Source organism: Panicum hallii, chromosome 3, assembly GCF_002211085.1.
Source record: "Panicum hallii strain FIL2 chromosome 3, PHallii_v3.1, whole genome shotgun sequence".
NCBI lineage: Eukaryota > Viridiplantae > Streptophyta > Magnoliopsida > Poales > Poaceae > Panicum > Panicum hallii.
In genome coordinates, this window is record NC_038044.1 from 518151 (window position 1) to 540954 (window position 22804).

The 22804-nt window shown below is 44.1% G+C and overlaps 5 protein-coding genes and 1 pseudogene across 6 annotated transcripts; 1 reads left to right on the top strand and 5 right to left on the bottom strand.

The window, feature by feature from the left end:
• Positions 1-2128: 2128 nt before the first annotated feature.
• Positions 2129-3387, bottom strand: LOC112884262 (probable WRKY transcription factor 62). Its single transcript, XM_025949634.1, has 3 exons — positions 2985-3387; positions 2746-2850; positions 2129-2531 (listed from the first exon to the last, which is right to left on the bottom strand). The coding sequence occupies exons 1-3, from the start codon at positions 3347-3349 to the stop codon at positions 2129-2131; spliced, it is 873 nt and encodes a 290-aa protein (XP_025805419.1). The 5' UTR covers positions 3350-3387.
• A 1912-nt stretch (positions 3388-5299) lies between these two features.
• Positions 5300-6027, bottom strand: LOC112884263 (probable E3 ubiquitin-protein ligase RHC1A). The gene has a single exon (XM_025949635.1). The coding sequence runs from the start codon at positions 6025-6027 to the stop codon at positions 5458-5460; it is 570 nt and encodes a 189-aa protein (XP_025805420.1). The 3' UTR covers positions 5300-5457.
• A 727-nt stretch (positions 6028-6754) lies between these two features.
• LOC112888126 (threonine--tRNA ligase, mitochondrial 1-like) lies at positions 6755-13905 on the top strand. The gene is made up of 20 exons (XM_025954478.1): positions 6755-7131; positions 7325-7562; positions 7685-7744; positions 7845-7934; positions 8213-8287; positions 8406-8534; positions 8629-8718; positions 9769-9857; positions 9960-10056; positions 10139-10225; positions 10342-10426; positions 10714-10808; positions 10897-10929; positions 11241-11327; positions 11500-11592; positions 12129-12221; positions 12306-12527; positions 12946-13017; positions 13297-13368; positions 13518-13905. Exons 1-20 carry the CDS (start codon positions 6815-6817, stop codon positions 13611-13613), a joined length of 2220 nt encoding a protein of 739 aa, XP_025810263.1. The 5' UTR covers positions 6755-6814; the 3' UTR covers positions 13614-13905.
• Positions 13906-14618: 713 nt separating this feature from the next.
• LOC112884264 lies at positions 14619-15691 on the bottom strand (annotated as a pseudogene).
• Positions 15692-16835: 1144 nt separating this feature from the next.
• On the bottom strand, positions 16836-18196 carry LOC112884269 (probable WRKY transcription factor 46). Its single transcript, XM_025949638.1, has 3 exons — positions 17895-18196; positions 17468-17575; positions 16836-17151 (listed from the first exon to the last, which is right to left on the bottom strand). The coding sequence occupies exons 1-3, from the start codon at positions 18194-18196 to the stop codon at positions 16836-16838; spliced, it is 726 nt and encodes a 241-aa protein (XP_025805423.1).
• Positions 18197-21037: 2841 nt separating this feature from the next.
• On the bottom strand, positions 21038-22785 carry LOC112886535 (probable WRKY transcription factor 65). Of its 2 annotated transcripts, none has more exons than XM_025952462.1 (3): positions 22451-22785; positions 22156-22284; positions 21038-21746 (listed from the first exon to the last, which is right to left on the bottom strand). In XM_025952462.1, the coding sequence occupies exons 1-3, from the start codon at positions 22705-22707 to the stop codon at positions 21170-21172; spliced, it is 963 nt and encodes a 320-aa protein (XP_025808247.1). In that variant the 5' UTR covers positions 22708-22785; the 3' UTR covers positions 21038-21169. The 2 variants fall into 2 exon arrangements, with proteins under 2 accessions (XP_025808247.1, XP_025808246.1); XM_025952461.1 differs by having other exon boundaries at positions 22156-22287.
• Positions 22786-22804: the final 19 nt, after the last annotated feature.

Below are 22804 nucleotides of genomic sequence, written 5' to 3' on the forward strand. Positions count from 1 at the left end.
GATTAAAAAGGTACCCAAATTAACTAATGCATTAAGCACTAGCAGTAGTATTGAAGTTACCGGCTGACGGTTGCAGGGGCATCACCCATCCTCCATCGGTTTTCACCCCGGGGGAGATCGTCCTCGGCAAGGCATCAATAATCTTGGGCTTGGGGTCAGCTGGCGGGCTGGACGATTTTGTAGTGTCTGTTGGGCCAGGCAACCTTATTCTTTAGCATTGATATGATGGGCCTCATTTATTCATGATGCAGAGCGCTTCGACGTCCCGCTGCGCGAGCGGTGGGGGCCGCCGAGCGTGGCGACGTCCTAGGCGGCCGCCGCATACGCGCGCGACAGAAGCACGACGAGGTAGAAGAAGGCACCGGCGGCGAGGCGAGACCAAGAGCAAGAGGATAAGCTGAGGGTAAGTCGTCCATTCACCGGAGCTGTGTAATGAAAAGGAAAATGCAAGTAAGAGAAATAGGACGAAGGAGATGAAATCCCTAAATCGAAAGAATTCGCGTGCACAGGGTTATATTTCGAAAGATTTACGAATTGAAAGTTAAAAGATGTGAGACGTGCGAATTCGATGCCAAATATCGAGATTTCTCGTTTCTCCCTGTATCTCCCCCGGATCTCCTCCCCGCACGAGGGTTTTCGGCTCCGGCGATGGCGGCCGTGGCTTCTTCGGTGGTGATCAGATTACCGCAGCTCCGCCAGGTCATCTCTCCCTCTCCCTTTCTTCTATGGCAAAGTTGTCCAATAGATTTGGTGTATTCCCGGTCATGAGGACCCAGCTGGCTCTCAGCCTTGAATTGGTGTGTGTGCCATTACAAATATGAACGAATTACTCCGTACTTAATTAGGACATACGGAGTGTACAGAGGCATATACCTTACTAGTTTACTACTGCCGGCTTGCTGGTTATTAGCTATGCAAGTTGATGTAGCTTACAAAATCATCGTATTGCTTGGATCCCGTCAGATGTTTGGTGAAGTGACGAGGACATGTTAATTATTAGTTCTTACTGCTGGTTATCGTTTGCTATAGCATTATATATGGAGTCTGATGCAAGTAACTAGTATATATGTACATATTCTACTCCCCAGAGATGGACCAACTTGGGCACTAAACTAAACTAAACTACCACACTTGTCCCACTTGACACATACATATAGATCTTTAGCAGCTAATTTCTGGTTGCAACATCAATATAATTCTATCTACAACTAATCTAGTATATGCACGTGCATTGGGAGCATAAACGACAAACTTGTGGCGGCTGGGGGTCAACACACCCTCTTTATAATTATATTACTCGATGATTAGCAGCTTGTATGCCAACTTGTATGAAGACTGTTACCTAGGCAGATGTATTAGGTACCCAGTGGCTAGTTTCTTGATATGTGCAAATGAAAAATATTAAGGGCAAGTACGACAATCTTGTGGCGGCTGCCGGTTAGAACCCCCACTATTCTTTTCTTAATCACCCATAGAGTATGAAATCCAAAACAGGATGATGAATAAGAAAGTGAGGACCCCCAATGCACTCTAATTGCCAGCTGATTTTTCAGTTTACATTGCGGTTGAGAATGCAAGGCATCTTGATTTTTCAACCTGCAATTAATAATGAATTAACTGATACTCTGAACACCCTCAAAACTATCAGCAGTAGGGTAAAGCATGGCTGTGGTGCTTGATGGGGCTTTTTGTTAAGCCATCAGCTATAATTAGTGAAGTGGGCAAATTGGAAAAATGAGAAGTAATGAAAATAGAAGGAATCCACAAATCAACTACAGTATATATCTTTGCTGTTGATGTGTATGGAGCATTGTTGAGAAAAAGAATCACCCATAGTCGGGTCGTCATGAAAAGATTACTTCAGTTTTTTCTGGTGCTGAGTAGGATCGGCAAGTGCCATGTCATGCATATCAAATTCTTGTCGAATGTTGTAAAATAGATCTTTTTCTTCTGTTCATGGCTGCTTGATGCAAAAACTCACAAAACTGATGCATTACACATTCTGGCTAAATAAATAATATTTTCACTCCCAACTAAGAACAAGCATCTGATGAGATATATATATACTTTACTAGTATCTCTCTTCAGATCATATCATATCTTATCAAACTAGCTTTTCGTTGATACCTTAATTATCAGGCTCCAAATGAAATCTTAGGAGTGCATCCAACTCCCAACTGTCCAAATCCAAGGGTGCAAATGGGTTCATGTCTAATGGCTCGTACATGCTCTTTGTGACCAAGTCTGCAGATTTTTCGATCAGCTTATTGTCACCTAGGGATGTCTGATGGTCACAGGGATCTGTACAGGTGGTCGATATGCTGGATCGGCTGTCACTGCTGCTTAGGGTGCTTGTTTCTGACTCATCGGTGCCTGAGTCGACGCCATTGTTGTCCTTGCAAGTATGTTGGCCGTGGTAGACGACCGTGTACATTACGGGATTATCAGTACCTGTGCTTTCGTCTTGCTGTTGCACAGTCTTTGTTGCTTTGCAGTCTTGTTCCTTGCTGTAGGTGCACCTGTAGTAGCTCCTGGAGAACCAGATTAATTATAGTCCAAGTTAGTACACTTGTGCATATATTCCTTTTACTTATCATTTACACAAACTGATACTCAGAAGCCAGAATGGAATTGAGTATTTACAAATGCATATGTAGTTGTGTACCATAGGTGTTGAAAGGAAAATAATAAAGAAACTAAATTAAATTCAGGAGAAACAAATATCTTTTAGAAGAGATAAGGTACCTTGGATGTTTAGCTTTGTTGATGTGCTTTTGCCCATACTTTCTCCATTGGCGGCCATCATAGTGCGGAACAGGCGTTTCCAGTGACACCGAATCATCAGACCTCCTGCTTAACATTTGTTTGCGTTGGGAAGAATAATTGAAATAGATTAATCACATGCAAGATCGACAAGTATATTCCAAAAGGAATCTAAACTTTCACTAGTTCAAGTGAACTTATCAGATCACATAGATACATACCTTCTCTTGTGCTGATGGTGGGGGTTAGCAGTAGCACCCTCCTCCTTGATGCAGTCATCAGAAGAAATCCTCCTCACTCTCTTCTTGTCATCCACCAGTGCGTCCTCAGGTCGAGCATCAGACTGATGCTGAAGCTGCAGCTCAGTTATGGCCTTGCTGGAGCAATCCAGAATGTCCTGGAACATCTGGGCAACAAGCTCGTAGCGTTGGTCCGCCTGCAGCGCAGGAAGGACGATGGCCCTCAGCTGCGTCACCAGAGACTGCCCCCTGGCAATCTCCTTCATCGCCGACGGGTGGTCGGAGACAAAAGAGGGGTGATCAGACGGTGAAGATTGAGGAAGGTATCTGCTATTGTGCTGCTTCATCTCTGCTAATTTCTAGCTAGCTTTCCTCTTGTATCTGAAGAGGACTTGAGGCTCTGAGCACAGGAAGGAGGGAACGAAGCTTTAACTGCAGGCTCTTTCTCATGCAGTTGTGGGAGGAGGAAGGAAGGAAGGAAGGAAGCTAATTGTCAGCTGGCTATGGCGATAAGGTTACTCCTAATCTCTTGCAGTTATATACAGAGATGGGAGTGGTATGGCACTTCGTTATGCAACATAATTAATGATCAACTTGCTCGGTAATATAATCAACTGCATGCGTAGGCAGGAACAGAGCACATGGAAATTGAGAGGAAGGACTCTGACTTGGCAGCTACCGCGCGTTAGCAGTACTGTGACAGGTACGTACGTTACGTATAGTCAAGGAAATGAACCTGGCGCACGGGTTATATTGGATTGGCCAATTTCATCGTGATCAATTGTCGCTTGCTTGTGTTCACCAGGTACACCCTGCTCCCAAAACAAACAAGTCTGGTCAGTCAGCAGTTGTCTTCAGTTCTCACCAGAAGTTTTCACCTTTTACTACTGTTCTGTCCTACAGTCCCATTCCAACAATCCCGGCTGCACGTCAGTACACTTGAAATCTAACCCCCAGCTCGTTGGCACGCAATATATTGAGGATAATAAGCAGGGATTAGAACTAGTTCATTCTACCTTCAGACCTGAATGGGCTTGGCCTGATCCCCACATATTCGGAAAAAAAAGAGAGAGAGAGAGAGACTTTTTTGGAGGCTCTAGTTTAAATATGTACGAAGTGAATTACGATACTTGCATCCAAATTAATCAGAACTCTCTGCGTGCATATATACTAGATATTCATGATATATATTCCATCAGGATATTCATGGTGCATACTTGGAGACAATAGATTTTGCCCAAGGATTCCATCATGCTGACAGAAGCAAGCTCATGTCAGCACAATTTCGTCACCTTCCTAAGCATTTCGTGTAAGCTCTAAAGTCCGTCGAAAATCTTCCCGGCGCCTTTTTGTAAGAATGCTGCGCGCGTTGGTCCACGTTGTTGGCGACGTATTAACAATTCAGTAATGGTTTACACCACGGCCTACTGCGGCTTAGTTTCCGAGGGCACTTAGTTCTTAATTGGAGTAAATAATGAGCTCCAGATCGATAAATGTTCTTAATTGTAATGTTTGCACTTAGTTCTCTCCATTTGTGCCGACCACATATCTTTTGACATGATTTTCCGCGAAGCAGATCAAAGACCAACATCAGTGGTAAAACTTTTGATGCAGTCGCACCATTTGGGTCTTTGCTACAGAAGAAGAAAAGGGAGGGAGGGTATACTCACGCCATGCCACTCTTTGAAGGTTATTGATTCTTTTGTCGAGCGTTGATGGAGATTTAGTAGCAGGCTGTATATATGTCATATGTGGTCCTTGAATTTATTTTCTTCTTATATCCTGGCACTCATGTATTTCAGTTCTCCTGGCACTCTTGTAGTTAAAAGAAAAAAAAGTAAATAAAATAGTAGCAATTTTAGGAAAACAAGCATCATGTCCAGATTGGTTCGAAGCATCAAACATTATTTCCATTCCATAACAAATATAGTTCATTTTCTTCCGTTATGCATCATGCACGCCGATGCGTCGCAGAAGGGGAGAATAGTCGCTGCAGGTGGGCCCGCGTGACTGTTCTTCTTCCTCCTCCTGCTCGCGGCGGTGATGGCCACAAGGTTAGAGAGGGGGGTTGCCGGGACACCGGTGTATAACCGGTGGGCCAGGGGACCGGTCGGGGGAGATCAGGGGAGGTGATTAGCGGCAGCGGTAGAGGGTGGCGGCGGAGGCGGCGCTGGAGCCGGAGAAGGCGGGGGCGCTCGTCTGCGATCGGACGAATTCCAATCGCAGAGAGCGAGGAATAGACACCCCAACATCCCTTCATCCGTCCAATATCGAGCATCAAAGCATCACTTCATTATTTCATCTCATTTTCTTAATTTGCAAGGTGAGTGATAAACAGAACACCTTTTACAACAACATACAGGACATATATATCTTTAGGTCAGCTAATGACACAACAGGTACGCATCGGAGCTACCGTATCAAGTTCCAATTTTCAAGCTCCAAGCTAACAGAATCAAACTCGGATGGACAGAACAACAGCCTCCTCTTCTCCTTCGTCACTAGCAGCCGGCGGCGCGCGGAGCTGATCAGAGCTGCCAGCATCCTGCTCCGACGACGGCAGGGGCACCACCTCCCGGTCCCGGGGCTCAGGCGGGTTGTTGAATGATGGGAGGCGGGAGCGGCAGATGGGGCATGAGTTGTGCACCTCCAGCCACGGCACGATGCAGGAGGAGTCGTAGAGGTGACCACACGGGAGCCTCCGCGCGGCTGCGGCGAGGGGGAGCTCCTCCTTGCAGATGGCGCAGACGGCGCCGGGCTCGGAAACCTCCACCGTGGGCAGAGCGTCGATGGACGCTGCCGGCGCCGGGGCCGGCCCGCCGCCGATGCCGAGCCAGGGCACGAACTCCACCGCGGGGGCTGGCGGCACGGCGAAGGGACGACGACGCTCTCCGTCGCCGTAGCTTTGGAGGCCGCCGGTTGCGATGACGAGGTCGTCGATGTGGTCGTCCTCGTCGTCCGATGACGTCGAGTAGATCGGCAGCAACTCCTGCTCCGGGGGAGGGGACGGCAAGGACATGGCCATCGGCCCTCTTAGTTTTCGCTCGCAAGTGCTTGGGGACTCCGCCTGTGGTTGGAAACTTGTGGCATGCAATGTTAATCTGTGTTAGCGCGCTCAAGCGCCTGCTCTCTCGTCGTCTCTCTCGTGTCGTCTCGTCCCTGGCCAGAGCCCAAATGCACGCAGCTAGCACCGGAAATCAGTGTCCTAATAATTAACTGATTGTTAATGACACGATCAAGCCCATGTCATTTTTTTGTTTTCTTTTAAAAAAAATACCACCGCGCGCAAGCTCTTCACTCGGAGCCTGCTTGGCTTGCTAACCATACCAAAATCAAAGCGTGCCAATAAGATTTGGCTACCAATTGGTTTACGTCTAGAAATTGGTCACTTTGACCAAAATTATAGCAAGTTATTATAAATCTTTTAAACCTTATATTAATTTACAACTGTTTGTTTGGGCTTCTCAGCAGGCAGCTTCACCACCCTAGAAGAAGCAACAAGCCCACACAGGAGGAGAAGCCACGTTTTACTGGGACTGGGAGAAGCCCAAGCCCAAAAAGAAGAGCTTCCGCGGGCAAACTCCCGGAAATTACAGCCCATGACACTGCCACGTACGACAGGCAGGCAGCAGCTTCACCCTAGAAGCAACAAGCCCATACGACAGAAGCCCAAGGAAGAGCTTCCGCGGGCAAACGGCAGCCCATGCCACTGCCACGTGAGAAGCCGAACCGTTTTTTTTTCGTCCAACCCTACCTCCCGTGGGCGTCCGAGTCCACTCCGGCAGCCGCCGCCCCTGCTCCCTCCCTCCCTTATGCTAGTTTGCCTCCGGCGAGGCCTCTCGCTCGTCAGCCAGCACACCCCCCACTTCCTTCCCTCGCCGCCTCTCCGCCCCGCCTGCCGCTTCCTCCACCACCTCTCCGCCGCCGACGGGATGGGTGAGGGCTCCGCTACCGGAAAGGACGCCAAGGGGAAGGCCAAGGCCAAGGCCCCCGCCGCGGCTTCGGCCCCGGTCGTCGCGCGCGATGACGCCTACCTGGAGGCCGTCACGCAGAAGAGAGTCCGCATGTTCGAGGACATCCAGGCGAGGCAGGCCCTCGAGCGGCTCAATATCGGCGGCGAGGTCATCAAGTGAGTGCTCTCACCATCTGCTCGCGTGCTTGTTGTCGAATTAGATTCATGCAGTTGAATATTCACACTTGAGTTTAGCTTTGGATATTCATATGTCACTATGAAACATGAACTGCTTGTTGTTCGCTTGTTTGGTAATTGGTATTACGCTGGATTGTCACTTTGAAGCATTGTTTGGGGCTATGTCCTTCAGAGTAACTCTACCCGATGGCGCTATCAAGGAAGGGAAGAAGTGGATAACAACCCCAATGGATATCGCTAAGGAGATATCAAGCGGATTGGCAGCTAGCTGTTTGATAGCTCAAGTGGACGAAACACTCTGGGATATGGGGAGGCCACTGGAAGGTGACTGTAAATTGCAATTGTTCAAGTTTGATAGCAATGAAGGGCGTGACACCTTCTGGCACTCAAGTGCTCATATTCTTGGAGAGGTGACATGGTCTTTTGCATGGTCATACTTTTATGCTATTTAATCGTCAAATGAGTTTCAGTATTTGCACATGACAATCCATTTTCAGTTCAACTATCACTAATTACAGGTGTAAATTTGTAGTCTCTTGAGAGAGCATATGGCTGCAAGCTGTGTATTGGGCCTTGCACTACAAGAGGGGAGGTATTGAAAATGATCTGAGGATCAATCAGCTTAATAAATTAACTAAGCCATCTTGTCAGTGGTTAAACTGTTTTCTAATGTCTCCTCTTAACTTGTTAAGGGTTTCTACTACGATGCTTACTACAATGATTTGACATTGAATGAGGAGCACTTTAGTATCATAGAAAACCAAGCTCAAAAGGCTGTTGCGGTAAGCTGTGAACTTTTAACTCATTTCATTTAAGTTTTTGCTGAACTTGTTTTGTGGGCGCTATCTACCTGGATGCTTGTATCAGTACACCTCTTACTGTGGATCACAAAGTACATAAGATGATTCCAAATTTTGGAATTGCTAATGTTGTATCAATTTGTTTCCAAATTTAGAATTGATAAGGATGTATCAATATCTTGCATTGTTTTTGCGGGACAAGTGAAGTACTCTAGCAAAAAAAATTGTTTTCTTAAACTATTAGAGCTTACTTGGTGCAGGAAAAACAGCCATTTGAACGCATTGAGGTCAGCAGAGCAGAGGCTCTTGAAATGTTCGCTGAAAATAAATTCAAGGCAACCTTCCTTGCTCCTGTCTTGTTTGTTTCATTTTTCCATATCCTTTTGCTGCTTATGTGAAATCTTTTCTATGTGATCTCTATTCATTTGTTAAAAAATTGGACTATATGTTTAGGTTGAAATCATTAATGAGTTGCCCGAAGACAAGACCATTACAGTATATAGGTGTGGTCCTTTAGTTGACCTATGCCGTGGGCCGCACATCCCGAATACTTCCTTTGTCAAAGCTTTCGCTTGTCTGAAGGTGAAATAATTTCTTTGGTTATGCGTGAACCTCCAGGTTCTCGTTTTTAGTGCAACTGGTTATTTCAGATTTAGACCTGCATGTAAATATTCAGGCGTCATCATCATATTGGAGAGGAAAAGCAGACCGCGAAAGCCTGCAGAGAGTATATGGAATTTCTTTCCCTGATTCTAAACGTCTCAAGGTAAACTGGTTCCTAATCCATAAACCCTGCTGAACATATCTCTTAATTTTGCATTTTAGATACCAGCATAAGTTATTTTCTCATGATCCATGGGTTGCAGCCGACTTAGCAAGAAAGTTTTACACACATGATATCACAACTTTTCACAGAATCAGTACCTTGAAACTTTATCTATGATATTGTGGCTTTCCATGCCTGTTGGGTATGGGGTTGGGGATAATTTGCACGACATGCTGTATGGTAATCTTTTAAAACTTAGTGGGAATATCTCTGTGAGGCATTAGTATTGCTCAGCTCAGAGCCTCAGATAAAATATCTATATTAAATATAGGGAAAATTCCGGTTTACACCTTCGAACTATCGCAATAGTTCGATTTCCAACCTTCAACTATAAAACTGGATAAGAGAGGCCATCCAACTGTCAAAACTGGGCAAATTTGGCCCTTAGGGTGCTTTCGAAGGTGGTTTTGTATTTTAAAAAAATTTAAAAAATTCTAATTAGATCTAAAAAATAAAAACTAATTCATTTTAAATCAGACAAATATGAAACTAGTACCAAAATTTTTCTAAAAATGTAACCTATCTATTATTGCTCTATTTGAATCTTAATTATTCAAAAACAATAGGCATAACTACAAGCAACCAAATACTATGAACATAAAAAAATTGTATCCGAATAACAGTAAGTATAGTGCCAATAGATAGGTTACATATTTAGAAAACTTTTGATACCCATTTCGTATTTTTTTGATTTAAAATGAATTATTTATAAATTTTTTGATTTACTATTTTAATTTTCATAAAATGGAAAACCACCATCGAAACCACCCAAAGGGCCAAATTTGCCCGGTTTTGACAGTTGAAGGTTGAAAATCAGACTTTTGTGATAGTTCGAGGGTGTAAACCGGACTTTTCCCTTAAATATATTATATCAAGACAGGGCATTTTTAATCTTTTATCATGATAATATGCCATTGAATGATGTGTTTACATTTTTAATTTCACTGGTCTTACTTTTTGCATCTATATTTATCACATGATACTTTGCAGGAGTATAAACATTTTTTAGAGGAGGCTAAAAAACGTGATCATAGGTTACTAGGACAGGCTCAGGAACTCTTCTTTTTCCATCCACTTAGGTACCTTATCACTCCCTTATGATTTTACCTTCTCTTTCTTTCATATTTCAATTCGACATCTTCGGTTAATAATGAATCGCTGATTTATTTACAATTATGCAGCCCTGGAAGCTGCTTCTTCCTTCCACATGGTGCTAGGATATATAATAAACTGATGGACTTTTTGCGACAGCAATATAGAGATAGAGGATACCAAGAGGTATATTTGTTATTTACTCAATGAGATTTATAGGTTTTGTTGTGCAATTCCACTGTTTCTGTTCCTTATGCCTGACGTATAGGTGTTGAGCCCAAATATTTACAACATGCAACTTTGGGAAACTTCTGGACATGCTGCAAACTACAAGGAGAACATGTTCGTTTTCGAGGTAGGCGCATCTACAGATTCTACAGCAGAATCATAAGTGGTTTTTATTTTACATATGTCATAGACTCAGCAGTGGCTACTAACTTCTGCTGGTTGCTTGTCGGATTGATTCTCCAGATTGAGAAGCAGGAATTTGGACTGAAGCCGATGAATTGCCCTGGCCACTGTCTAATGTTTGATAATAGAGTTCGTTCATACAGAGGTGAGTTTCTTCCTAATACAATATTGTATTAAACTTTTTCCTAAGCAAACTTGGATCAAAGCTAGATTGGATCCAAAGAAGCCCATACTCAGTGCTGTCACTGATGCTAACTCCAATTGGCACCACATGTGTAATTAAGGTTGATTGTTCCTGCTCTATTCATCCTTTTTTTATTATCTTGGTTTTTTAGGGATCCTATTTTTTTATTATCATTCTTGTGCATCTGTTGATTTTGACAAACCTTGTGTGTAATGGCTGCCTTTCTTCTCTTTTGAAATGCTCTACAGAGTTGCCTCTTCGCATGGCTGATTTTGGAGTTCTTCATAGAAACGAGCTTAGTGGTGCACTTACAGGTTTGACACGTGTTAGGAGATTCCAGCAGGTAAGGCTGTTCTGTGAGTTTTCAGTTATATTTAATGATTTTGTTCTGTCCATACTAACTAATTTTTTGATGTATACGTTTCCGGCAGGACGATGCTCATATCTTTTGCAGAGAGAACCAAGTAAGCTTTATTTGCATAGACCATACATGTTTACTATCCTCTAGAATGAATCATATCATACTTTATTCTGTAATAGTCAGTTGCGCTATAATTTATATAAAAGTGTATGATGTTATGATAATTGCTTTTGCATGCTGAAGACCAGAACTCTGCATACATTCTAATTTGCATCCCTAATTGCATTAGCAAGTTGTATAGTGTGTTAACTGTGTCTTCCTTTTTCTGACTGTAGATGTATTGTGGCTTGGATTAGTTGGATAACTTTCCCAGTATTGTTGCCTACATTTATTAAAAGTTTGTTTTTGTTGCAGATCAAGGATGAAGTTAAGGGTGTTTTGGAGTTCATCAATTATGTTTACAAGATATTTGGCTTCAAATACGAGTTGGAGTTGTCTACGGTATTCTTCTATTCTTTTCGTATACTATACTGATAGCATTTATAGGTTCATAGGAACCAGAATCTGTCTGAAAATTGGCATGAAATGATGACACATTGGGGGCTTTAAGTTGCAATTTTAATATTCACGAATAAGTTCACTTTGATGAACAGCCTTGTCATTTTTTTACCAGAGACCAGAGAAATATTTGGGTGATATTGAAACCTGGAACAAAGCAGAGCAACAATTGACAGAAGCCTTGAATGAATTTGGGAAGCCGTGGCAGGTACCTATGCAAAGACTATGAAGGAGCCATTTTCCCCTTATTCTTTCCATGCCATTATGCTGGTAGATGGGCATTTGTACACAATATTCATTATTTTGCTGCAGTAAACGGGGTTTTCAGTAAATTATGCTGTTATAAAATCCTGTAATCTTGATGTTTGTCTTGATTTTTGGGATTCACTGATGCTAGGAAGTCTAATCCTTGGGGAAGAGTCTAGGGATTTTAATCAATACTTGCTGATTTCTGGTGAGAAATTACGGAGTAATGTCTAATGAGCTTTAAAAATATTTGATATTGGTGGATAAGGTATCTGTTAGCAAATTGACAATTAAGCAACTATGATGTTTTCGCTTCATCTTGGGGCTGAAGTATTGGAATCTTGTCATCACACTTACTCTGACTTGGATTGATTAAGTTGCTATGCAAGAGTGCGCTTCCTTTATTTCTGTTGCTCTACGAGGAAGCACATATACATTTTGCAAATTTGTTTAGCCATTGCTTGTATTCAGAGGACTTATGTAGATGTTTGAATGCAGATTAATGAAGGAGATGGTGCTTTCTATGGTCCAAAAATTGATATTGGTGTGTTCGATGCCCTCAAGAGGAAATTTCAATGTGCAACCCTACAGGTTCACCTGAATGTTATTCTGTCATTAACTGTGGCTTTTTTAAAAGTAGTCTCATGTATCTAACCTATATATTATCTGTTACAGCTGGATTTTCAGCTCCCCCTTCGCTTCAAGCTGACTTACTCTGCTGAGGATGAAGCCAAACTTGAAAGACCTGTGATGATACACCGAGCAATCTTAGGATCTGTTGAAAGGATGTTTGCCATTCTTTTGGAGCATTACAACGGTAAATGGCCCTTGTGGCTAAGCCCTCGCCAGGTCATTGTTTGCTCGGTATCTTCTGGTTCAGTGGAATATGGAAAACAGGTAAATGGTCCTCGTATCTGCAAACTGACTTAAGCTACATAGTTCTTTGTGGTAGCTGGCGTTACCCCCCCCCCCCCCCCCCCCCACAAAAAAAAATTGCTTGAGTTATTCCATTTGGTGGTCCTCTCCAGTGAAATGGTAATTTAGATGGTTCTTTGCGGTTAGCGGTTTGAAATTGCTTAGTTTTTGTCTCTAATACAAACAACAAATATTTACTAACTTTGAGTTGGTTGATGAGGATCATGACTTATGCTTGTTTAATATAAGTCAACCTTTGATCGTTTAACTTGCCATGATATATCCTTGTGGGTTTCATGTAATATAGGTTCCCAATACATTCCCTTTTACAGACTTAGGCAAACTTGACCTTGCTTATTTTACAAACTTGCTAATTGCTCTTTTGGTTTTCTGATACCAGGTCCTTGCCAGGCTGCATGAAGCTGGTTTTCATGCTGACATTGACGTTAGTGACAGGACAATCCAAAAGAAGGTACTTCCCTGTAGCCATTCTCTTTTAGCAGTTTCTTTTGGTTTTTTATATTTGTTTCCTCATCCTTATTAAACAAAAATTCTCAGTCACAAGATAAGAAATTACATGTAACAAGTGTGTTTGTTTCATGTGTTGCCCTAAAAAATGGCTATTTAAGTAATGGCATTTATAACATTAGGACTATCCATGTCATTTTTCTTGTTTATACAGTGAGCAAATTTGTCTTTGATGTTTAAGTAACAGGGTTCATATATATCTTAATACACCGATATCTTGCAGGTACGGGAAGCCCAAATAGCCCAATTCAACTACATTCTTGTTGTAGGTGCACAAGAGGCAGAGACTGGAAATGTACGTTTTCCTTTCCTTGTGCCATTTTCTTTGTACATGCTGTATAATTCTGTATGAGTATCGATCCTCAGATATTGATGCAAGCGTTATAGAATTCATTGCTGGTTCATGTGAGATACTGAATTACGTGGCTCCCTTGTGTATTGCAGGTATGTGTTAGGGTAAGAGACAGTGCCAACCTATCCACAATGAGCGTTGATGGCATCATCACACGTTTAAGGGAGGAAATAGCAGCTTTCAAATGATAATGATGCTCCATGAATGTTTTCCCCTCGGTCATCGACTCCATTTGTGATTTTGACGGAGTTTGTAGTGAACAGCACCTAATTCTTCGTGTTACAATCCTTGTTTCTGTGGTCGAAATACTAAAAACGGATGTCTTTAGTTAATTACAGATGTGCAAGTTAAGTGCCATGATTTTATGTTAAAAGAAATGCTTTATTTGTTTCTTGTACTAGCTGTGCATGTGTGGTGCTACGGAAGACGGAAAATTTTTAACGTCATAAGAGGTGCATGTGAAAGCATGATGTTTTGCTATGACCAGAGACTACAATCGTCATGATCTTGTTTTGAGGCACTCTCTATGTTTATTCTATACTGTTATATGTCTATACTTATATTTTTTTCTATAATATAATGACATCAAGGCAACGCAAACTTCCCCCTATGTTCTAAACTGTTAATATAAATTGTCCACCTTTCCAAATTCTTCCTTTTCCACGCTTACTCCTATCTGGCCATACTTAGTTAAACAAAAAAAAATTAGGCCCATCTCATGTAAAAAATACACTTTAATTAAAAAAGGCATTAAAAGATCTTCTCATTTGAGGTGCCCATAGTACAGTTATATATTAGCCAACACATGATGCAAATTTAATCACAGAAAAACTACAGTAGTTGTTAGCACCAAAAAAATCACTACGGGAGAAGTCTCATTTGCCAAGTGTTTGACACACTCGGCAAAATCTCATTTGCCAAGTGTTTGACACACTCGGCAAAATAATATAAGCACTCGGCAAAGAGGAAATGACAAAGAAAGGGTCAGCAATTGTCTCTTTGCCGAGTGTTTTTTGTCGGGCATTTGGCAAAGACTTTGCCGAGTTCCTAATCCTGCTCTCGGCAAAAAAAATGGACGTGACGGCAGAAGAAACGGTGACGGACGTTTGCCGAGTGCCTGAGAGAAGCACTCGGCAAAGTGTATGCTCTTTGCCGAGTGCTGGTGCAGTGCCACTCGGCAAAGCGTATGTTCTTTACCGAGTGCTGGTGGAGTGACACTCGGCAAAGAGATTTATTTGCCGAGTGCCGCGTGAGAACCCCTGCCAGGTGGTCTTGCAGGACGGCGAGAGCCTGACGTAGAGCGCCAGGAAGGATAGGTTGGCCAGGTAGGAGACGCCGTTGGCCAGCGCGGCGCCACGGCTGCCGAGCCCGAGCCTGCGCACCAGCAGCCAGCAGACGGCCGGGTGGGCCACGGCGGCGGCGCCGGAGCGCAGCATCGCCGGCACGACGGCGTTCTGCGTCTGCAGGAACCGGGCGTGGCACTGCAGCGGGCCGAACATGAACAGCGCCGGGATGAGGCACCGGATGTAGCGCCCCGCGGCCGCGGCGACCTCCGGGTCCTGGCCGCACCGAGCGAGGGCCTCGCCGGCGAAGGCCCAGGCCGCCGCCACTGGGACGCTCACCAGCGTGAGCACAAGCATGGCCCGCTACTTGTAGACGCCGAGCAGGTGGTGCTGACCCGCGCCGAAGGCCTGCCCGCACAGCGTGTCCAGGCTGCACGCCATGCCTATCTGGCAAGGACGACGCGCCGTGCGGCGCGTGCTGTCAGTCCGGTGGCACGACAGAGAGCGCAAACATTTTGTACGAGTGAGGCTCGGACAGTACGGGATGTTTACCAGCAAGCTGAAGCCGGTGACGCCGGCGAAGGAGGTGGCCACGGCGGCGCCGGCGAGCTCGACCTTGCCGAGGTGTCCGACGAACATGACGGAGACCATCTGGACTACGTACTGCAGGAGGCATCCGGCGACGAGCGGGCAGGCGACGCGCAGCTGCTTCTTGACCTCGCTCAACACTGAGCTCTTGTCCCCCTCGTCACCCCCTCCTGCTCCTCCGTGAGTCTCCGTGGCGGCAACTACGTGGGGGGCAGTGAAAAGATCCTTTGCCGAGCGCTAGATCACGGGCACTTGACAAAGAAAACTTTACCGAGTGCCCGTGATGGTTCTTTGCCACAGGCACTCGGCAAAGTTTACTATTTTTTATTTTTCAACGCATCAGCGTGAACTGTTGAAATGTGACAATCTTTGCCGAGTGTCCACAAACTGGACATTCGGCAAAGACAATATTTGCCGAGCATTCTACGACACTCGGCACAAGCACAGCTAGTACAAGAAACAAATAAAGCATTTCTTTTAACAAATAAATCATCGTAGCTGACAAATTTTTATGAAACCTAGCCAAATTTTTATCACAGCCTCCACATATGATATCATGACATCTGGGCAAGTGTCATGATTTTCTGACCAAATTTGCTTTTTATACAATTTAAAAACAACCGGATCCCAAGTTTGTGGTCATGCTTCGTGAACATGAGATATTTGAAATTCTTATCTGTTCATGGATAAGGTGTCGAAGTAGGCTCAATAATATGAATATCATTTTTCGATTCATTTTTTTCCACTCTTTGAATGACTTGCAATTCAAATTTGAATTATTCCAAGAAATTCAATCAAATGAAATAAATTGACTAAATATAGCAAACAATTCGAGTAATGTGCCAAACTTGCATATATAGTTCAAGGTAATCTAGAATCACAACAGAAAAAGTTTGGGTGGAAAAAGGAAAAAAATAAATATATTTTGCCGAGTGCCCCAGAAAAAGCGCTCGGCAAATCACACATTTGCCGAGTGTCCGCTATACTGACACTCGGCAAAGCTAACGGCCGTTTGCTGTCGTTCGCAGCTGACGGAGCTTTGCCGAGTATCTGTCTTTGCCGAGTGCAGGGCACTAGGCAAAATAGATTTTACCGAGTGTTATTGTTTGCCGAGCGCTTAGCACTCGGCAAATCTGTTGTTCGCCGAGTGTTTCTTTTTGCCGAGTGCGGCACTCGGCAAAGATCTTATTCGCCGAGTGTCCGACGAAATGCTCTCGGCAAAAATTTTTGCACTCGGCAAAGGTGCCGTCTCCGGTAGTGATTAGCTTAAATGTTAATATTGTATATTGTAGCACCCAAAAACTCCGCACTGCAGGAATTGAATATGGTAGCTTTCTGAGATATTAGTTAAATAATGAATCCGCCTACAATATATATAAATTTGTTGTTTGCTAAAGCTGGTTCAAATTAAAACCTATCAATTTCATCCACCATACCGTCCAAATATTCGACACACCACTGAATCCAGCCAGTACATTAACCAAAATTTGTAAGCTTAGCATGATCCTACAACTCATGGTGCATAATAAGCTAGATATATCACATCTTCCAGTCATCCCAATCAACGAGGGAGTTGTCAAACACCTCTAGTAAAGCTGGCAAGTCCAAGTCTGCCTCATTTGCTGTTGCTTGAGCCATTTCCCCGTTTTGAAGATCCATATTGACAGGCTGGGGTGCCTGGACCATGCTGATGTTATGGTCCTTGCAAGTGTGATCTCCGTAGTACACAACAGTGTACTCTGCGTTTTCCTCTCCAGCCATGGCACTACTGGTACCGGCATTATTTTGTTCTTGTTGCTCAATCGTCTTGGTTGCTAAGCAGTTCCTTTCTCTGTAGGCACATCTGTAATAGTTCCTGCTCATCATGTGATGTGATTATTAGTATGTGAATGTTCATCGGTTTGTTTGAGATCACATATATATATATATATATATATCCTGATTTTACAAAATGAGAATTAGATATAATTTTCTCCTATGGAACTAGGTAGCTTCTTTCATTTGCTGATGAAGAATACATATGACGTGGGTGGTAAAGGGTCTCAAATTTTAGCCTAGGTGGCTCTAATTTAATACAATTTTAAGATAAAAATAATATATAAGAGCCAAATTGGATTATGAAGAGAGCACTGGGGCCAGTATAAGAGATATATGGTGATTATATTATTTACCTAGGATGTTGCCTCCCGTTGATATTCTTCTGCCCATATTTTCTCCATTGATGGCCATCATAATGTGGAACATGTGTTACAAGGGATCTCGATCGCTTGTCGTTCCTCCTGTAGGTATATATGAGCCAAAAATGGATCAGTTGGTGATGCATGCTACAGAAGGATCACGGAGATGTACACATAGTCAGTTGGCATGCATTTTCCAAGAAGATCATCATTAACCTGATGATATGATGAGAATGGATGGGTAAATCTAGCTTCAAATAAATCCCCCCTATATATATGGTTGAACATGCATGAGGTATAGTTAATATGAGATGTTCAGTGTTAGTATTACCAAGACTGATCACATATATGAAGATTGTGCAAAGCAGCTGGGGAATTGAAGAGGGGCTATTGATGCATCAGCATCTATATAATTACACACCTTCTCTTTTGACCAGCGCTATTATTAGGCTTCGCTTGTTCCTCCGTCGTCCTGTCACCAGTAGCATCAGTACTGTTTCTCTTTCTCACCAACGACTTGTCGTCGACGAGCTCTACCACAGGTCCATCATTCTCTCCGGTACTCATGAGGCACCCCTCAAGCTTAGATGCCACGCTGACGTTGCAGCCGATCACGTCATCAAAGAGCTGGACGGCGATGTCAGCCGAGGTATCATGGACAGCGTGGAGCAGAGGGAGGACGAGCGCTCGGAGCTGCATCAGAAGCTCCTGCTGCCGCCTCATGGTCTCCATGATCATCTCTGAACCATGGCCGCAGGGAGGCAGCGTTAGGCTGCTCTTGCGATCCATTCAGTATACTCAATTATGTGTGATTGCGTTTGTCACAGGAGGCTGGGTAATTAGTTATTGCGTTTATCACAGCGTGAGGTGCTGCAGGTAGTTTTCGTTGGGGCGTGCGACTGTGTGTGTGTGTGTGAGAGAGAGAGAGAGAGAGAGAGAGAGAGAGAGAGAGAGAGAGCGCGCGCAAAGCTAGGGGTCGTGCAGTGTACTCGGCCGTCAGCATGCACTTGGTTATATATAGAGTGCTAGAATCGAATTTGCTGTGTGCCAAGCTTAATTGGCACGTGTCCCTGGATACGTAAATATGGCTCTATATATTGAGGAAGATGGATAAAAGAAGCAGTGAGGTATCCATTTCGTGGTGTGAACGCATGGGCGTGCAAGACCTTCATTCCATCGACCACGAGCCAAGGAGTTAGACTTTCAGCATTCTTCCCTGCCGTACACTCCTCGTCTACGCTATACTATGCGCGTGTGTCGATCAGGTACATTCACTTAAGATCATATCGAAGGGTATCTTATTATTGCTAATTGAGGTTAATCAAACACGCAAAAAATCTTATAACACCAAACAATCAATTGGGTATATTCTTTTTTTAACAAACAATATTCGATGAGTGCGTTTTTATTGATATAGCAGAAAAAGTACAAGGTTATGTCCCTAGGAGAAGACACCAAATGCGGGGGCCTCGCCACATCCGCCGTAGTATTCCGTGTCGCGGATCTGTGTATTGTATAGCTATCAGGATTGGGTGAGGCATTAAAATAAGATGCCGCGCAGGCTCATATATGTCCGGAGCGGGTGAGGCATATATGCATGATTGCTAAACATTATAATATAATAGGAGCTGGGGTTTCTATCGACCTTGCATATGGTTTCATCAATTAACCACGTTTCTGGTCACCAACTCCAGATATCGTACTATTAGAGCAAAGCGCATGTCGTATTCATGAGCAATTTAAGACTTTTCTTAAATTACAACTTGTCTTTTTAAAAAACTTAATTAAACTGGTGTTATTGTTCATTGATGGAACCTTTTAATTACCACGACGCAATTATCAGGGGCGCGCTCTACCACTGAGCTAATAGCCCGTCGCGCGGGCCTCCCAAAGGGAGGCCTGCTACGCCAAAAGCGAGAAAAACTCCATCCCTTTCCTTTTGACATCCCCATGCCACCAACTATATGCATGAGATCAATCAAACTGCTCTAACTTTGACCAGATTTTTAGAGAAAAAAAACATATTAACATTTAGTGACTGGCCGGGGCACTGGGCATACTAAGGCTATCTCCAACCGTCGTTCTCTATATCCTTCATTTACAGAATTCTCTACAAGATTCTCTCCTCTATATCTCATTTCTCTCCAACAACGTTCTCTAAATCTCGTTCTCTATACTTAAACCCTATATTAGAAACGTATTTTGTTCCAAATTTTTGTACATACCTATTTATCATACCTCAAATGCTATGGACATATTTTATTTTTATTTAATTCAGTGTTTAAAACGTAAAGAAAAAATAGAGAAGAGGAGAGAGAATCTCTATATATAGAGGAAACCTGTAGCGTTCTCTATTTTAGAGGACCATTTAGAGAACGCTGCTGGAGCAATAGAGAACGGAATCTTCTCTCTATATAGGGTAGAGAACGGTTTAGAGGGTACCGTTGGAGACAGACTAATGCTTAGCACTTTTCAGCGTAAGTATTTTGGAGGATGAGCGAGGATGCTCTAGGGTAACGTGTATGTGTTATTATTACCACCAATATAGCTCTATAAACTACTATATACACTATATAAGAGGCATATCATTCCAAACTCATGTATCCTTGGGACTAACAAAGAACTAGTACTATTGTTTTCATTTTCTACTATATATATTTATTTATATATCTACCTTGGACTGACGTGCCGCCACAACCTTGTCCCACTCACGGAGTGCGTCGAAGCAGACAAGTTAAACAAGTAGAATATGAATGTGTTGATCAGATAAAAATTAAAAATTACTGCTAGTACTGTACGTGATTGGATAATAGCGCGTATATGTGTGTGGAACACAGACATGAATTTGCTTGAATACTAGAATATGACAAGATAATGCTTAAGCCCTTTAGTTTCCAGAGACTAAATAATAACTTGGATACAGTCGACCTCCTGAGGTCACGGTCGACAGTGAGAGCAGATGCACACGGCAGCAGAGTGACGCCACGGGCCTGATGTCACGGGCGAAATCGTGCAGGACTTGTGGGCAGACCGGACCGATCGATGGGCCCGCAGGTCCAGCCAGTGGGGCCACCCATTAAGAGCTATAGTAATTACTGGGCTGGAGGGGACCTTGACGATTTGCCGGGGGCCTAGCAAGCATACCGACTTTCGTGCTGGCCCATCAAGGGCCCGTGCTTGTATAGTCAGACCGGGAACATCTAGCTGGAGTGCGCTTTACGTCTGGTTTATCATGCATTATATGTTTTGCGAAGTGGCCGAGGGTTTACCATCTTAGATTTTGGTTCTCAAACCTAAACTTTAGCCCCGTCACATAAAAAGAATATTATTATTTATAAGTATTAAATTTAAAATTTGTCTAAATTTTTTTTGCACAGATGAGTGCTAATTCCCGAGACGAATTTAATGAGCCTAACTAATTCATAATTTCGCTAATCATGGATTAATATACCTCATTAGATTCGTCTCGCGAATTAGCCTAAGGGTTCCGCAATTAGTTTTATAATTAGATTTTATTTAATATTTCTAAATGATAAGATTCTCTTTCACATGACAGGGTTAAAGTTTAACTCTCAGAAACCAAACACCCCCTTACTCTAATTTGGATATTTCTTCAGAAGGAAAACATATATATACACACACACAGAGATAAGCAACCACCGCACAGCATCCATATGAGTAGAGTACAAGCTAAGCTTAAAAGGAGAAATGGGAAACAGGCTGATCATTACTAGCTAGCTGCAGCAGGAAGTGGTCAATCGTCCACCCATCCGCTGTGGCGATGTGCACCGGTGACCGGATGGGTCCGGTGAAATCCTCCATCTCCTGCAAGGACGACGCAGCAGCCGTTGCTGGTGGGGCCCAGCTGTCATGGACGCCGAACAACCTGCAGTAGTCATCGACGGCGTAGTCGCCGCTACTACTGCTGCTCCAGTAGGTGATGTCCGAGATCGCCGGAGACTCAATCCCAGTAGCGGTGCTGGTGCTGGTGCTGGTGATAGAACAAGAGCCAGCTGATGTAGTAGGGGCGGTGCCGTCATGATTTTGAGGTCTCTTGATGCTGGTGCTCGTAACAGGGGCGACGGCGGCGGCGGCGGTCTCGAGGATGACCGGCGCCTCCATGGAATCGTTGGCCGTGCAGGTGTGCTCCCCCATGTACACCACCGTGTACTTCGGGGGAGTTCCGTCGCCATCGCCGCCGTCGTGGTTGCGCTGCACCGTCCGTTTGGCCGGGCAGCCTTGCTCCGCGCTCCGGGTGCACCTGTAGTAACTCCTGCGGGCGTGTAAACAACTCGATCAGGGCACTGTGTGCAGGTCTTAATTACTCTCGTTTTACCCTGAAAAATTCAGAGTTAGTAGTAATTAAGCGGCTTAATTCCATGTACAGTTTTGTAAGCTGCTTAACTGTCTCAATCGTAGGCCATTGCTCCTGAATCACATGCATGCGACAGGCCTAACGTGTATCACGAGAGTCATTATTTGCAACTAGCGATGGCGGCAGCGAGGGGACCAAACTAAAGGGACGACAGCGCATCATCAGGCATCCACTACCAGCTAGTGTCACTGTCCAAAGATTATTGGGTGCACACCTTCATATTCATGGCTTGATAAGAGAGACCTTATCTAAAATAAAGGCAAATTCATGGCACCTTCGATTATTATTGTTAGATTCAATTACATACCTAGCGTACATGGCACCTTCGATTTGCTTCTGGCCGTACTTCCTCCATTGGTACCCATCGAAATCGGGCACCGATGTCACAAGAGACGACGTACTGCTCATCTTCTTCTGTCGTTGCTTCATCTTCCTGCTGCTGCAGGCAGCAGCGCCCAATGCAATTAATCCATCAGTCATGCACCACCCATGCATCAGCATGTATGTGTGTGAGGGAGGAATTGGCTGAAGCTGAACCCACCCAGGCCCAGCTACCATACATGCAAATCGAAGAAGCCAGCAGCACTAGCTACTGTACGTACCTTGTTTTGCATGAATGCCGAGGGGGCTCCTCGTGTTGTTGTTCGCCATTGTACGATGACTTGCTGTCGTCGTCCCGGCCGCCTCTCTTGCTCTCCCGCCGGCGGCGCCGTCTCCCATCGCGTGACGACGCTGGAGGTCCAATAATGATGCCGGACTGATCCACCTTAATCATCGTCGTCATCGGAGACGGCAAGAGCAGCTCGCGAAGCCGAGCCAGGAGCTCATCATCACCCTGCCGCCCTATTAGTAGCGTCATCGCCGCCGGCTGGCTTCTACTTGACTACTAGCTAGCTGCTTCGATATGATCTAAGACGACGGACAGGACAGGATGGAGCGAGGCTTCACTTAGCCTT